Here is an 11,397-nt window from a genome sequence, read left to right on the forward strand (position 1 = left end):
CTGAAATATAATGGTTTCGTGATACAATGCCATGGAGAAAAGGGTGTACTATAGTTATAAGAGTTCTCGAGATACAGATTCCTACTACCGACATACTTACCGACATTTTACCCAGATTGAAACCCTTCTCCGTAATTTCGTCATCACTGAGAGTCCTTGAGTCCGGGTGGGATGTCGGTAAGTAGACGTCGGTAGTAGGAATCTGTATCTCCACAACTCTCATAGCTATGCCACTAATGGGTATACTAAAAATTCACCCAACTGTGGTACGGTAATAATCTGACATCCCGCAACAGTATTAGGATTAATTTTATAATACTAGGTATATGAAGTATGAGACATACTTCAGGTGTGATAAGAATTGGGATGGAAGATCGGAATAGTGTGACTACCACAACGGCAAATCCATCTGTTACCATACCGTATGCAAATTTTTAGTCTACCATTTTCTCCGTGTGCTTATATTCATCCGATAGAGGTGGGGTCGAAATTTACCAATATTGGGCGATGTAGACTATTATAGAACAATTGCTCTGGTCAATTAAAAAATTCGACATCTCACAGTGTTAATAGGATGGTGTAGGATAGTTTAGTGCAGTGTTTCTCCAGAGTATAGTACAGCAAACATTTTTCTAGTCATTATTAACTGTGAAACATTGCCGTATACCTTCATCAGTAAAGATCCAAGCTGTACCAACATCATGTCTGCACTTGCAAATTTTCTCATTCGTTATCTATCTCTCACAACGATGCACGAAGATCCGTTTCGATATTCCAGGAGGGCCTGCTGGACATAGACATCGAGTTTTCGGACGGATCCCACACGCCGCTGAGGGAGGTGACGGTAAACGACTATCACCTGCTTGTCGAGAGTTTGGACCCAGAGGTTGTGGCGTTTGCTCCAATGGTGGCGTCGCATCACCCCAGGGTTATAGCCGTCGGTGAAGGTCGGGGTCACCTTTTGCGTGTCACTCTTCAGCTGGCCGATGTCTGTCGGCTGCCAAATCGGCGCTCGAAAAATTCACCAAGACCACCGGTGGCACCTCTGGCCACGGCCGCCGCCCATGTCGAGGTCGACTTTGCGTCCAGCGATTTACCCAACCGGCCAGAATTTGTCCAGAACGACGGTGGTGGGATGGTCGGCTCTCACAGAGAGAGAAAGAACGGGAAGGAGATGGCGCCCGACCTCCACGACATTTTAATCGGTAATTGTTTGGCTCAAGTTTTTTATACCAGTCGTTAAGTAAGCCTGAGAGTTTGTACTCTGACGGTGCGCTTCAAGAGTGTTATTGGTACTATCGAAACTGTAAGTTCAAAGATTTTTTTACCGATTGCTGGCGAACAGTCAGGAGGTTCGGTAGAGACTCGCGTCTTATTACGGGTGCATTTTTGTATCCCTGAAAGCTGCCAATCATTAATTAGGAACAACCTTAGCTTAGCTTTGTTACAAAATTACAGAAAACGAGATTATCACATCCAAATTCGGTCTAGTGGAGATCGGAAGAAAAATGATAAAGACGTAATTTGAAATCGATAAATTTTGCGTCCAGCAGCTGGTTGTACGGTGCAACGCATCCGAAGAAACACTCTTGAATCCCACCAAAAATGCGCATTTGAAAGCTTGAGCCGTTGGTACTGTTGTGCAGTAGTGGGTTGTTCGTAATAGCTTGCAGTGTAACATTGTTGAATCGGAAGTAAAAAAAGTATGTAAAACAGAAAAGAATCGTGGCGCGGATGATGGGGTCCCTCGCACTGTTGTCTTTTGCTTTTTTTTTTGTATTTTTTTTTTTCATGTTTTATTTTGGGTCGTCGTGCAGCCGAGGATTTCCGCCTAGTTTTTATTGGCCAGACTGTTTTTCTTGTGCGAAGGGGTACCAATGAAAGACGAGAACAACCACGAGCCCACGGTGCAGGCGCATCAGGCGCGTCAGGCGCAGCAGCACCACACGGCTATAGCTAATGGCATGTCTTCAGGGGGAATGGGTGGCGTTGGGATCCGTCATCACGGCGGTCCGCACATGACGCCTCTAGAGATCGGCATGTACGTTCTGTTGGCCGCGTTCTGTTTCGCGATCGTCGTATTCGTCGTCTCCTGCGTCGTTTACGCCAGCAAATTCAAGCCCCAGCCTCCCGACTACCCCCTGCCCACCATCCCGGTTCTCGGTGCCGCCAGGGCCGCTGCCAGTCAACTGGCCCCGAATCGCCGCCCCCGGGAATCGACGACCAACGCTCACGACTGGGTCTGGCTGGGACGAGCGACCCTCGAGAGGGCCGCATGTGCCCCTCAGCAGGTACGTCGAGCCGTCTGCGCAAAATGGGACTGAAGAACGCTTACAAGAAAGGTATCCCAGATCGATTTCTCCGATTTCATTCCATTTCTGATATGTTGTAGTAGAGTAAAAACTAAGCGACATACATTTTGTTTCATCTGCCATTAAACACTTTAAGGGGGTAAGACCACCCTCCAAAGTAAGGCATGTCGAGAGGCGAATCAGCAGTTTTTTTTTTTTCCAATTGATTTTCCAGTTGGATTGGTGAAAAAATATTGTATTCTTGTGGATGAAACTGCCAAGTCGTCCCTTGACGTGCCTTACTTTGGAGCGTGGTTTGACCCCCTGAAAGTGTTTAATGGCAGATATAAAAAAAAAGTACGTGTCACTTAGTTTTTAGTCTACTATAACACAATACAAAACAAAATCAAATCGGAGAGATCGACCTGGGATACCTTCCTTGTAAGACAACTTGCATTCGTGTGGTTACTGAAAAACTCTGGTGAGATACGTTCATCGTTACAATAACGAATCGATATCGTCTGAAAAATTTAAAGTAAATGGGTTGATTAGCCTTTGAGATATTGTGGATACCGCAAAATATATCACCGAGAAAAATCGTTGCAGTTATTATCAAGAACAATGCTTCCTATTCATTGATTCTAATTTCAAGAAAAAATGGAAATAAAAAAAAAAAAATACGAATGAAACTCGATTTCTATATTTTTCACTGAGTCAAACCCTAAACGTATTGAATAATCGATTGTCAAGTCACCCACTTCGTTAGCCGACCTAAATATTTTGTTATTGATACCTCTTTAAGAACTGTTCAATAACCACATGTGAACATTTTTCTCATCGAAAAAGCCTGGCTTGTGATAAATTCGCGTTGAGATTAATGGTGGTTTTCACTGTTCGCCAGGTTCGCGTCACCAGTAATCCACTGGCTGCCGAACCTGAAGAAGAATCTGGGGAGCTCGGAACCAGCTTCGATAACCCAAATCACATCGAGCTCCCGTCTGTGCGGCCGTCGGCGCCGGTTCCGATCGACACGACGACCTACTGCAAGAAGGACAAGACGCCACGTCACTCGAGCAACAAGTCGAGCATGCAGCCGAAACCCTCGTCGACGCAGATCGAGTGAGTTTCACCCTTGAACAAGGGGCTTCCCCGTTTTTCCGCAACCGCGTCTTTTTCGGGCTTTGCCGGGCGAACCATTCAAGCGCTAACCGGTTTTCACCTTCCAGCAACAACGACCTTCCACCGCCGCTGCCGCCTCACGGTATTCCGCCGACGGTATCGAGCGACAACGCGAACGGGAACAACGACGACTACAAACCCCCGGTTCCGCCGCACCGGAACACCGGAGTTATAGCGCGGTTCCCCGACACCCCGAAGAAGCACCATCACAGGGCGTCGAGTGGCAGCCATGGGAACCATCGGCACAGCAAGCATCACAGTAAATCGCACAAGCAGCACCAGGAGCAAAACGGCAAGACAGGGGATAACGAAACGCGGGAAAACAACGCCGAGGAGGAGTTCGTTGAGCTGAGGAACCACGAGGACAAGCGTGGCGTCAAGGACAAACTGAAGGAGGTGAAGAGGGCCACCATAGTCGGGAACCCGATGTACTCCTCTCAGGAACAAGAGGAAATGGCGCTGGACGACCTGAACCTGGGCATGGACTATGATCAGATTATGCAGTACTTTGACAATTTGAAGGAGTCTAATGCCTAGGTAAGGGCCTCGGATATTAATTTAAGGATCAGGCAGCCGCCCGATTGCGTTTGAAAATGTTACTATGAGATTTGTTGTGTCGCAGGAATCAGGGCTCGGTTTGACTCTATGGTTTTTCCGAGACAGGGATGAAGAGAGAAAGTTTTCGAGCCTGTGTATACGTAACTTATATCACTTCTCGCCGATTAGCGGATTACTTTTTTCTATTACCGTAGTAAGGGAAGCGCTAAAAACGGCTTCCGTGCTGGCTCAGATTAAACTTTCCAATCCAACGATCTTATGCCTAAATTATCAAAATGAAATTGGCATTTCCCTGATTCGAAACATCTGTTTCGTTTTCACTTTATACGCTGTGAACGATACGATTCTTACGCAACAGGTGCAAAGCTGTCCGTTAGGCTATATTCTAGTCAGCTTCCTAGCAGCACATCCAATTACACATCGTAATGATAACTTTATATACATACATAAATATATATATATTTATACGTATGTATGTATAGGTATGTGTGTATACATATATACAGTAAATCAGTGACGGTTGGTGATTGCATAATCGCATATTGATTCTTACGTTCGAAAAATAAAATTTAATGGAGTGAAACGCTGCAACGCGCCTATATCCAGAAAGGAAGTAAACAAAATAGGTCTCAAAATTTAAAACATACATATATATGTTTATAAGTATATATATATATATATATATTGTATGCTGTGTGACATTTATATCAGATCAAATATTGAATTGTCTGTTCAAAACACCAAACAAAAGCGTAGATCGAGAGAGGAAAAATTTGAAAAACAAAGAACAAATAACTGGCGATTAATTCGTTTGGTTGCACAGTACGATACATACATGGTTGAGATTTTAAACTTACAGTTCAATGAATATAAGGATATATATGAAGGAAAAATAGTTAGATTTGTTAGTTATATATAAATAAGCGGTTCAAGTATAAATATATATATATTATATAAGTATAATATATATATATACATTGCATTGTGATAAGCGAAAAAATGTTTGTTAACACCGCCGCCACTGTCTAAACTATATTATTACCACCTATCACTTATCAGCAGCTGGGCACCATATCATACCCCAATCCTAATCTCGTATTTTCCCTAAAACTTCTCATTATACCGATGTGCCCAAATCTGCCATTTGTTGAACCTGTACAACTCATTTTTCCCCTCCTATCATCCCTTGTTTTTCACGATCATCGTCATCGTGAACACCTTTCACGCGAGTAAAGGGGGAAAAACGAGACGACAAAGTAAAAAAAAGAAAACAAATAATAAAAAATACTAGCTTAGCTATCATTTATTGACGTGTATTATAAAGCATCATATTCATCCAAATCTGTACAGCTCGTGTTACTACTTGATTACGTGTTTTTTATTTTTATTTTTTTACATGATACATATACATAAACTTACATACGAACATAATACGATTACTACTCGACCGAGTCACAAAACGCTAATGGTATAAATATCTGATTAGATTATTAGATAATTAACTAATGTAATATTATTATTAATAACAATAATAATAATAATAATAATAACAATAACAATAAAATAGTAACCGATCACTGATCGCTTACAATTAAGCGTTTGTTCCTCCGGCCGAGGGCAGAAAAGTCTACCTGTGTTCCATTTTACGTTCAAGTAAAAGAGAAGGAAAAATACGAAAGGAAAAGAAAAATATTTATTCAATTAACTGTGTCGTATATTTGTAAATTTTGCGTTGTAAGATTTTGTACATATAATATATATTAATAATAATAATGTCGCAGATTACTCTTAGGGTCTGAATATAACCATAGTAAAGCCTTGTGTCGTTGTGTCATTCGCTAAGAAAAGAAAATGAAGAGAAAAACCTTTGAATATAATTATTATAAATTATAATGTTACTCGATCATATTCGCTTTGTATTTTACTATGATTGGATTTCAATTTCAGGGATTGAATCCTTTCGCGTGTTCTTCTATTTTGTTTTATTTATTTTATTTTTTTTTCTATCCTCCTGTCTTGCAATAAAGAAATTAAAAACGAAGGTAATCGCATGAAAAGTTTTATAACCAACGTTAAGGCGTATGCGAGTGATAAATGAAATGAAAAATAAAAATGATAGAAAATGATATCCCTATTTCAAATCCAATCATATTATTTGTTATGATTTTTAAAAATTAAAGCATGATTTGACTCTCAGCGAGGAGTCACTTTTCGAAATGGCATGGTAACGTGTATCCTTTAAATCACTAACGCTAATAGTATTTTCAAAATCGTAAGAGTCTAGAGATTAATATTAAAAATCGTTTGATTATCAATTAAATTATAAGGGCTATATGTATAAGTATATAAGTTATGCGTATACATATATATATATACACACACACAGACACACACATACTGTGTTTAGTATATGGTACATACATATGAAATATCGAATGTGTCGATGGTATGTGACGATTACCAACAGTGAGTACGGATAACAATAATATGAAGTTTTCGCCCTTCTGCATTCTAGTCTAATCGCCACTCGTTGCGACTCGCTTCGATGTTGTCGCCTGCCACTGAAATTCTTTTATTTAACCTTAGCTTCAGGAAACTCGTACGTACATATGTAGTTGAGAAATAAGCTTAACTATAGGACATATACCTGATCAATTCTGTTATATACGTGATACAGATAACACGCCTCGTACTTTGACTGAAATATTGTTCGCACGAGGACTAATCTTCATAATTCACAAACGTTCATCTCATCCACATATATAAAATTCATACCACGAATAAATTATTGTTATTATTATTAATAATCTTGAGAATATAAAGAAAAAACGGTACATTCATTCACGAATAAGACTAACTCTTGCATATTGTATAAAAATACATACCCAGCCAAATACGCGTTCCGTTTGATCGGTAAATATATAAGTGTCGATATATATATATTATATATATATATATATATATATATATTGTATATTATATTATATATATATATTGTATATTTTCAGTCAATGTAAGTGTAGATGTTGATATTTGTTTGATTTTTTTCACTGTGATTCTATTCCATAAGATTTAGTTTTTCACTCGGAAAAAACTCTTCATGTAACAGTAATTATTCCGTAAATACGATAACACGATAATTTACTACCGTTCTGCTACATACAACGATGAGTACGAATGTAATGACTAATTGCTTCAATGATTCACGGAACTCCGCTGGAAGGAAAAATATGTTTTACTCTTCGTCTTGTCTGGTTTATTATTTGTGATTACGAATAATTTCCACACCATTTCAACGTTCTATCCAACGGCGTATTCCTGATTAAATATTTGTAATCGAACGAGACAAGATAATAATAAATAATTACACTTCGACGGATACATACGCGTAAGACGAAATGTATTTTATAATATGTAAAAGGCGTGTAAAACAGCGTGGCGTCTATCGTACGGCATAATAATTATGTTAATCTATAAAATAAGCTGATTATTTATAAATCTATGTAAACAAATTATATATACATATATAATATTATTATAAATGAAACACATAACTGATATATGCATGGACGTTGAATACCTATATGTGCATATATAGAGGGTGACGCAGAACTATCGCCTCATAGGCTGCCAATCTGTTCCGCGCGAAAATCCGCGACTGAAACATGTTTTACTTTTGATTGGAAATTTGGAAGTTTGCAAATTACACCATTTTGAAATTGGCCAATCCGGTAGCACCTGATAACTCAAATAAAGACAAATTTTCTATGAGAAATAAAAAACGTTTCAGTCGCAGATCTTCGCGAGGAATATGCTGGTAGCCTATGGAGTTATAGTTCTGGGTCACCCCGTATATTATATATATATAACGTCTATGTAACGTATGAACACTAAAAGAAAAGCAGATATGTTATAGGACCTACTACGTAATAATTAGACTGTGTGTGAGGATGTTTTGAATAGGATACGATACTTAACTTTTGTAAGCTAAGTGGGGGGGGACTATTCATCTGTTGATATTTAAGGTACTAAAATTTTTGCCATCCCTAAACGCAGTCTGAGAGAAAATTTGCGAACGAAAAATCACCTAGCAATGACACTGAAGGGTATTACGATTAGTTATCGAAGATAATTTGTGTGCGCAAGTTGGAAGAAATAAACTTATAATCTTTATACCATCTTACAGAATACTTATAATAAAAAAACAAACTAGAGCTAAACGTACGTTTAGTAAAAATCGTAAATATTGCGCTAGTTTAGCCCATCTTCCTACGCAATAAATTTTATTTTTTAGCCCAATTTTAATGAGATTGGAAAAAGACTTGCGTTACATTTATACAGACATTTGAAATTTGATTTTTCAATAAATACAGGCATATCTTACGTGACAAGACAGTCTCTAACTGACTGTAGAGAAATTTCGTCAAGGCGCAATGAGATCGCTAATTGTGATCAATTGCTAATTACTTCACGATGTTGCAGCAAATTGCTGCGGTAAAAATAGATACTTTGTTGTTATGGCTATCTCCGAATTAGTTTCAAGTTCTTAGTGACGAAATATTATTACGTTTTGTCAGGATCATCATCCTCCCCCCTCCCCCCCCCCCCCCCCCCCCAATTCCTTCCCCACTGAATGTCTAGCCAGTGTGTTATTGAAACCCTAAACCATATATTTTGAGGCGTACTATAATATAAGTGAATAAACAAAAATCATTCCTCCATTACGATATATTGTAATAAAGCTGAAAAAAAAATAATATATTATATATTATCGTATGCGGCGACGATAACGATTACTATTGTATTATTATTATTTTCATTATTGTGGAATAATATCATTAATGCTATTATCATTATTATTATTATTATTATTGACATATTAAATATTAAGATATGATTATTATATTGCCTACTCAATGTACAATATGTAGTATTTACCTGTTGTTACCACCAAACCGTCATCAAAGATATAAAATATTGTAATTGTATATGTGTAATGCATTGACACTTATGAGCAAACCCATCACCTCTATAAATTACAATTTTTAAATATTTATTTGTATAATTGTAATATTTAATGCTGATACAAAAGTTCGCATAATAGGTTTTGCAAGCATGTTGAAATAAACGCGAAAACCGGCACTAAAACACGTTCAACATTTTGGAATAGAGGGTAAGACAGTATACAACAGAATTTAGATTAGCTGTTCGGTTTATTCAAAAAAAATTATCTACAAGTTACAGCACGACATGTTTGTTTCTTGATTAACGATGTTTACCAAACCACCTTCTATCGACAGGAGATATCCATTGATGGCATCCTCCCATGTTATTTTTTATTATATACTCGAACGACCAATCGTTCATGTTGAGTTGTTTCCCCTTTTCTTCTCTCATTTTCATTTTATCCATCAATTCCTGGCTGGTCGCTTCGGCCGCAAAAGGCATTTTTACGACAACTTTATCAATGATGGGTTTCACCTCGACAAACTCGCATTGTCCTCCTATCTCGAATACCACTCGACCTGCTTTTATCGGGGTGACGTAGTGGTCGATTGCTCCTTTTCCACCACCCATTCTCTGTCCTTGACCCTGTCGATGAAAAGACGAGCATTGCAATTGATAATAACTTCATAATTCTAGAAGGGTTCACATGATTTGATGAGAAATTTCTTTATTCGTTTGACGAAGTAAACGGATAACTACTTTCTTGGTGACCGGTTGCCAAGGCGGATCTACTCTCCAAATAGCAAACATTCGGTCCGTATCGATCATTCGATTGACCATCAGTCGTATCACTTCGAAGTGTTCCCACCTCAATCTACCGCCTCTGGTGGCCTGTGAGGATTTAGGAATAATATTGTTATTACCAAGTGATGATTTCTTGGAATGGATACAGGTAAGAAAAAGTAACTCACAACCATCGCGTATTGCTTGTGCAAGAGTGTGTTATGCACAACTTCAGGTCCGCGCATGTATCGCAATCTCTTCTGCATTTTTGGTGCTCTTATATTGGGAGGAAACTGCGGCATTTTATCTATAGGCTTCAATTTTCGACGTTCAGGGAACTCGATTTCTATTAAAAAAAAACGTAAAATATGATCCTTGGCTAATAGATGATCGTTTCGGGTTCAATTACGGGTAAGCTTGAGGAAGACAGTGGGTTTGATTCACCTCCAATTCACGATTCAGTGCAATTTTAACATACCTCCGTACTGTTTCGGTAATGGAAAATGCTTCAACCCTAAGGCTATTGGGGCTGTTAGAGGAACATCTTTCACTGCAAAGAAGACAGGTGATATAATTAGAATTATCTAATTTCAATCACTGAAACTTAACCTCAAAGTAACTCGTAGCGATGATAGTAAAATTGTAAATACCGGCTAACAACGCTCGGAAAATACATTTAGTTGTCAGCATTGTGTACTTGATGGATTGAGCTGTAGTGAATGACCAATTTTAATGCAAAACGACGAATGTGGAAGTCATTAGAAAAAAAGTATCGAAGATAGTTCCAAGAACAATCAAACGATCGACGAATTACACGCAACGTGAGGCTAGCAGAAGGCACGTAGACTCAGATCAGCAGCGGCATGCTGGCCGCTGGACGAACCTGAGAAGTCGACGCTAGGAGTCGATTCTGTCGTTTCGCTTTTCACATTTCCTCCCATCATCCAAGCGGTCTGATTGGTACGCAAAAATTTGGTCAACTAATCAGATTAGTTTTCAAAGTTTAGTTGACTAATCAGAATACTTGGATGGCGGAAAAGGTTGAAAATCGTAGTATGCACCTAGCCAACACTGCGTGGATCACGATACTATATGTATACGACATTGGTATACATGGAGTGCAAACATACGTATGCCCATCCAAACGTAGATTCCAGGAGGTTTTTTCTCTCGCTATATACATTAAAGGGAACCAAGTACTGTTATTTGAGCTAAAGATCTTGTATCCGCGAATCGATTAGTGAGACCCTTTCCTGACTGATTGGAACCCCAGGAACTCAGAAAACGCAGCGAAAATAGCGTAGAACCAACAGGAGAGAAATGGCGTATAGAATTCATCGTTTTTCGGTTGTCACTTTTCACAGAAGGATCGCAGCTCATTAGAAATGCGCCTAATCAATTTCTCTCGCAAAAATACGTACGAATAGTGCCGCAAAGAATTTATTCCAGCACATTTCAGAATCGCGAAAATTTTTGCCAAAAATGCAAAGGGGTTACCTTGCTTTTTTTCCGTTTTTCGACCAAAAAATTTTTGACTCAGATTCGTTTGTTATGAGCCTTTCCTGACTAATTGGACCGCCAGAATCTCAGAAAACACGGCGAGAGTACCCTGGGATCAACAGCAAAAAAGTTACGATGG

General features: G+C 38.8%; 2 protein-coding genes across 3 annotated transcripts in view; one reads left to right on the top strand and one right to left on the bottom strand.

Annotated features, from left to right (window-relative positions):
* dtn (transmembrane protein 132C dtn) overlaps nt 1–9,239 on the top strand; it is a 138,361-nt gene extending 129,122 nt beyond the window's left edge. The window contains exons 7-10 of one of the 2 annotated variants that reach the window (XM_046620628.2): nt 779–1,205; nt 1,870–2,291; nt 3,193–3,410; nt 3,518–9,239. In XM_046620628.2, the coding sequence (XP_046476584.1) occupies nt 779–1,205; nt 1,870–2,291; nt 3,193–3,410; nt 3,518–4,007 (1,557 nt within the window). In that variant the 3' untranslated portion in view covers nt 4,008–9,239. The remainder of the gene's footprint in view (nt 1–778; nt 1,206–1,869; nt 2,292–3,192; nt 3,411–3,517) is intronic. The other variant, XM_046620629.2, reaches the window with a different exon arrangement.
* On the bottom strand, nt 9,223–10,628 carry LOC124216298 (mitochondrial ribosomal protein L16). The gene is made up of 5 exons (XM_046620630.2): nt 10,409–10,628; nt 10,237–10,308; nt 9,947–10,104; nt 9,735–9,866; nt 9,223–9,620 (listed from the first exon to the last, which is right to left on the bottom strand). Exons 1-5 carry the CDS (start codon nt 10,446–10,448, stop codon nt 9,294–9,296), a joined length of 729 nt encoding a protein of 242 aa, XP_046476586.1. The 5' UTR covers nt 10,449–10,628; the 3' UTR covers nt 9,223–9,293.
* Nucleotides 10,629–11,397: the final 769 nt, after the last annotated feature.

The sequence above is a fragment of the Neodiprion pinetum genome, chromosome 4, assembly GCF_021155775.2.
Source record: "Neodiprion pinetum isolate iyNeoPine1 chromosome 4, iyNeoPine1.2, whole genome shotgun sequence".
Classification (NCBI taxonomy): domain Eukaryota; kingdom Metazoa; phylum Arthropoda; class Insecta; order Hymenoptera; family Diprionidae; genus Neodiprion; species Neodiprion pinetum.